At 41.2% G+C, this 5740-nt stretch overlaps 1 protein-coding gene across 1 annotated transcript; it reads right to left on the bottom strand.

Annotated features, from left to right (window-relative positions):
- Positions 1 to 294: 294 nt before the first annotated feature.
- Positions 295 to 4518, bottom strand: LOC107681014 (cytochrome P450 1A1-like). The gene is made up of 7 exons (XM_016477127.1): positions 4423 to 4518; positions 2874 to 3760; positions 2665 to 2791; positions 2498 to 2587; positions 1782 to 1905; positions 1558 to 1644; positions 295 to 1470 (listed from the first exon to the last, which is right to left on the bottom strand). The coding sequence occupies exons 2-7, from the start codon at positions 3711 to 3713 to the stop codon at positions 1158 to 1160; spliced, it is 1581 nt and encodes a 526-aa protein (XP_016332613.1). The 5' UTR covers positions 3714 to 3760; positions 4423 to 4518; the 3' UTR covers positions 295 to 1157.
- Between the last annotated feature and the right edge of the window lie 1222 nt (positions 4519 to 5740).

The raw sequence follows: 5740 nt of genomic DNA, 5'->3' as shown, positions 1-5740 counted from the left end.
TTGACAATTCCATTATTTATTTATTTTTAATGTGCAATGGTAATATTATATTTGTTTGTTGGATCCTACAATAAAATCACGTCTTTTCATAATTCCATGGTTTTCTTTATAGTAATTTTGAGAATCATGTATGCAGTGTTAGATAAATATGGCCATTATTCACTACTATGGTATAACCAGTTGATTTCATAACTACTACCACAGTACATCAATAAATCAATCAGTGATTTACAGAAAAGTCTTGATTTTAGATACATTTCTGTAACTCTCTTTAAATAGAGACAGACAGACGCATTCACAATGAAAGTTTTATTATTCATTTAGCAATCATAAATAGGCTATGCAAAAACAATGCCCCTGCTGGCAGAGCTGATATGAGATCATATTTGCAGGAATTATTAATTGTAGTACTTCAGACATTAATTTCATGACATCCTTCATTATACAAAACATTAAGCACCACAAAGAGTATCATGACAGAGACAATTAAACAACAAAAACATTATTCAGGGGAGAAAATTTGATCTAGAATGATATCGAATGTCCAGAAGCACCTTGATAAATACAAAAAAGTATATATAAATCTTCAGCAGTCTGTACAAACGTATAAGATCAGGCACATGGAAAATGTGGACAGTAAAAGTGGCTGTACATTTACAAGTGGATCACATTTTGGGATCGTAATCAAACAGAAAATAGCTTCAGTGTATGTCATCCAGCAGATTTGAGGAATCTGTATTAAGCTTATGACAAAAGAAGACATTCTTTTGATAGACTGGCACAAAAGCAGCATAAGGCGCATGAGCTGCGGTAGGCACTCAGTGTTACCTGTGCACTATATTTGGAAGCACAAATATGTTATCAGCATCAGCATTCGAGTTTTGAAAGGATGAACCCATGCAAACATGCATGTGCATGTGAAAACATAGATGTATGTACATGATAAAGCCACATGCAGACTCTGGGTTATGAGCATTGTGGTCCAGCATGGTTGAAATAACTGCAGTAAAATGCACCGGATGCTTTGGCCTGCATCACAGTCAAACATCTTTCAAATATTTGGCATTGCGAGCCGACGGAGAGGTTTGGACCAAACCAGAATCGCAAGTGACAGCGCTACGGATTTCAGCTCAAACTGTGATGACCTTTCTGTCAGATCACGCCGCAGTGCCGGGGAATTCGAAGCCGGGTTGCGGCGTGATGCGCAGCAGACAGCGCTTGTGTTTCATGGTCAGCCCGTACTCTGGCGTCATATCCAGCATTTCTCCCGGGATCCCGCTGAACTTTAACTTCTGGAGAAGGATGGCTAGGAACAGGAAGACCTCGGCACGTCCGATGGACTCTCCAATGCAGCGCCGCTTCCCAAGCCCGAAAACCAACACCTTCTCTCCTTCCATCTTATTCAGGTCCGTACCGTCCGCGGTGAGGAATCGGTCGAGGTTGAAGCTCGACGGATCCTTCCACAGTTCTCTGCAAGAAGAAACAGATGGTTCAGCTTCGTTCAAGAGCGCATTGCACCATTTACCAGCCACATTTAAGTAATTACGAGAAACTTACGGGTCATGGTTGACTTGCCACTGGTTTACAAACACACAGGTGTCTTTGGGAATGAAATATCCATTGAGCGACGTGTCTTTAGATGTACTGAAAGAGAAAAACACAAGCAGTCATTGGAACGGCCAACTTTGGTAAACACAGCAACATTGTTTACAGGCGTCCATCTTCGGTAACTCAATTCACATGTGGTTTTATTTAATGCAATGACGCCGTTCTCAACTCACCAGTGAGGAATGGTGAAAGGAAGGAAGGACGAATGGCGGAAGATCTCCAGAATGAAGGCCTCGAGAAGCGGCAAGTCCGTTCTGTCTGACAAACGTGGCGTTCGGTCCATTCCGATCTTTTCCCCTAGAAAGATTTTAGACTGGATTTTAGATCTAGACTCTTAAAAACAAAGCTTCTTTATTGGCATCAGTGGTTCCACTAAGAACCTTTAACAACCATGCACTCTTAAAAATAAAGGTTACAAAAGACGTTTTTTTCAGCAATGCCATAGAAGAACCATTTTTGGCTCCCCAAAGAACCTTTCAGTGATCATTTCTTAAAAGAACCAATTTTTTCTTACTGTGTGGAACATTTTAATAATCAGAAGAACCTTTATCCACTTTAAAGAACCTTTTTTTTTGCATCAGAAACGTTCTATGGACAGGAAAGGTTCTTCATGGAACCATCAATGCCAATAAAGGAGACATATAAGGTTCTTTATAGTGAAAAAAGTTTCTTTAAATGATTAAAATGTTCTTCTGACTACTTTTATGGACTGATCACTGAAAGGTTCTTTGGGGAACCAAAATAGTTCTTCTATGGCATCACTGCAAAAATCCAGTTATGAAGAATATTTTCTTAAGGGTTTCTTTGGCATCACTGCGAAAAACCGTCTTTTGGAACCTTAATTTTTAAGAGCGTATCTAGACAGACAGACATAGAAAGAGATACTCACTCAGCTCTCTTTGCAGTCGCTCCTGGATCTCAGGGTAGGCCACTAGATAGACGACAGCCCAAGACAGAGCCGTACTGATAGTGTCGAAACCTGTCAATGAGCACAGACACGCTTTAATATCATGCAGAGATTGGAGACAGAAATCGTTGGGCTATCCCAGCACTCACCAGCTCCGAAGAGGTCATTGACGATTCCGACAATCTTCTCATCGGACACTTGGACGTTTGAGTTCTCGTCCAGTTTCCGGTCTTCGCAGTGGTTGATGAGCGAATCGGTGATGTCTCGGATGTTGTCCTGAAATAAATATCACATATGATGAGCTACACGGTGCACCAAATAGAAAGAGCACTGACGGATACGTCTGAGATCGCCCCACCTTGTCGAAGGTGTTGTAATGGTCATTGACGATCTTCTTCATCAACTTGCTGAAGCGAGCGTTGATGGCCACGAACTTCTTCATCGTTGTGCTGGGCAGGATACGCAAGAAAGGGATGAAATCCGCAGGATTGCCGCTTCCCACGATCTTTCCGAACTCGTCGCTCATGTTGACCAAGCTCACCAGCTCGTCGTCGTCGTGGCTGTAGCGCCGGCCGAAGCAAATCCCGCAGATCACGTTGGCCACAGACACCACGATGTGCCGGAAGGGATCGAAGCTCCCGTTGGCCTTCATGACATTGTGAAGCCTTTCAATTAGATAGAGACCTTCCTTGCTGATGTGCTCCTCAAGGGCACATGAATACTCCGAGCTTTTGCCTTGCACCGTTGCAAAGGTTCGCAGGGCGCTGAGGGCCAGCTTGCGACGGGCGCGCCAGACACCCACCTGATCCGTACTAAAGGCCAGGCTCTTTCCGTCGCTGATGAACTTAGTGCTATAGAGATCCGGACGTCCGGCGAACTCCTCACCTTGTTTGAGGAGAGCTTGACGGATCACGTCGTTTCCGCTGAGTACTACAACGGGACGCATGCCGATCTGGATCTGGAAGACGGAGCCGTAGCACTTACTCATAGCGGTCAGGCTCAGATGTGGGTTGTTTCTCACTTCCAGGACATTTCCGATGATGGGAAGAGGCTTTGGTCCCGGCAGCTTCTGGAGCCCTTCAGGAATCTTAGTACGCATGAGGCGCATCAGCAGATACACCACACATATCGTGATGATGGCCACGAGGCTCTCAGACACAGAAATCGGGCCCAACATGGGAAGAACCGTGAGAGGCATGGCTATCTCTCAACAATCTTTGCTCTTGCAGACAATGAACAGGTTACCTGTTTAAAACAAAGGAGCAATCAATAAGACTGATTGTTAACCTTAGAGAGCGAGAGAATAGTGCAGTAACACGTCTTACACGAATGAAACTGAAAAAGGTGTGACTTTCTGCAACCTGTTTTTTTGGCAATGTTGCATTGCATATGCATGCATGAGTTTTTTAGTGCATGCATGCAGCTAACTGATCTATTTTTGCAGTTTAATCAATGCACGCTGTGTGGTTATTTACATTTTGCGAAATTCATTAATGATAAACTACACGTGGAGCGATCTGTCTCAAGGGCAGAGCACATATCTGAGACCCACGCGCACACACATACATGCAGTGCAACTTACATTTCTAGATCATACAGTGATATATTGAAAAAAGCTTTCTGAATAAACATCAGCATGTTACGTGTTAGTCATATATATACACATATATGTATATGTATATATGTATATGTATATGTATATATATGTATATATATACACACACATTTTCTTTTTTAAATATATATGTATATTATCTCAAAACTCATGCATATTAAGAACAAGAAAGAAGAAAAGAAGAAGTAAAGTGAGTTTTTTTTTTCTTTTTTTTGTGTAAAAATGTTCAATTGGCATCTGCAAATATAATCAAATATCCTCTATAAGCAAGAAGCATTGACATTAGTCTTACCCCGAGCGATCCGACGAATCTTTCACCTCTTCTCAGCTGAATTGGTCTGTCCACAATCAATTAGCTCCAGAGGAGTGCTGCAGTATTCCAGCGGGGAAATCTTTTATAGAGAAGCGCTCGTGGCGATTGGTTGCTCTTCTCGTGACGTCACGAAGCGCCGGAGGCTTTGTTAATGGAAGAGAATCAGAGATAAGAGTGAGATTAAGGGTGATCGATTATTAAGTGTGATTACACTTAACATTAACGGAGAAAACGAAAAGCTGCGAGAATAATTACTGAGACTGAGTTATCTTCCTTTTCCAAACACACACATATCTCAATGATTGATTATATATAATAACATCTTAAAAAAACAAAAAAAACATGAATGATGAACAATGGATGAACCCTTACAGAGCCTTTATTACTATAAATGTATTAAACTAGATTAATTATTTATTAATATAGATAGATTCAATAATAATAATAGATTTATGCATTAAAAGTAATAAACAAATAACTGTTAAACTTTAAAAGACCCTTGAAATATATGGATATAAATGAGTTTTGGCAGTATGTTTGACGTGATGTGATAATGATAATATTTTACAACATATTTTAGAAAATACTAATCAATGCACAGACTGAGAAATAAATGCGCAATGCAGATTATAGATCAAGAAATAGAAAAATATATATACAGCACAACAACAGGCTTAATGCAAATGTGTAAATAAGTATAAAGAAAGAAAGACAGACATGTTGATTAACAGTACTGTCTTAACAGACAGAAGTCAGCGCCATAAACCTGTTTGACAATTTCAGCAATTATAGACTAATTAAACTGTTTGTTGCAACACATCTGATAATTGCCTGCATATTCGCCGAAGAGTAAATCGACGAAAGAAAGAGTTTTGCGTTGATTTGTAAGGTCATGTTCGCCTGGCACGCGCTCGTAACTCATTAAGCAACAGGTAGAGCATCGCGTGCAAAGATGTGTGTGTGTGTGTGTTACACAGCCCTGCTGCAGATTCCTGCACACGTTTGTCATACATCACATTCACCGTGTCAACAGGAAAAGCCGCCAGAATGGAGTAAAATCGTGTGACCTTGAAATGCAGTGCATGTTAAAGCGCTGTAAAGAGTTACATTCAACCAGCTGAACTGATTTGTTTGTTCTGCGGTAGCTTTCTCTTGTAAGAATCTCGGTCACCTCCATAGGCTGTGGTCACCTCAGACTGTTGTCACGCTTTGAAACACGCTACGATTAACTCATCAAACAACATCGCGTGCGTGCACCTGTGGCGCGCGGGTTAAAGATTGGCCACGTTGCGTGAGA

The sequence above is a fragment of the Sinocyclocheilus anshuiensis genome, unplaced genomic scaffold, assembly GCF_001515605.1.
Source record: "Sinocyclocheilus anshuiensis isolate Anshui unplaced genomic scaffold, SAMN03320099.WGS_v1.1 scaffold1182, whole genome shotgun sequence".
NCBI lineage: Eukaryota > Metazoa > Chordata > Actinopteri > Cypriniformes > Cyprinidae > Sinocyclocheilus > Sinocyclocheilus anshuiensis.
Note: the sequence above shows the minus strand (reverse complement) of the source record. Positions and strands in the feature narration are given on the sequence as shown.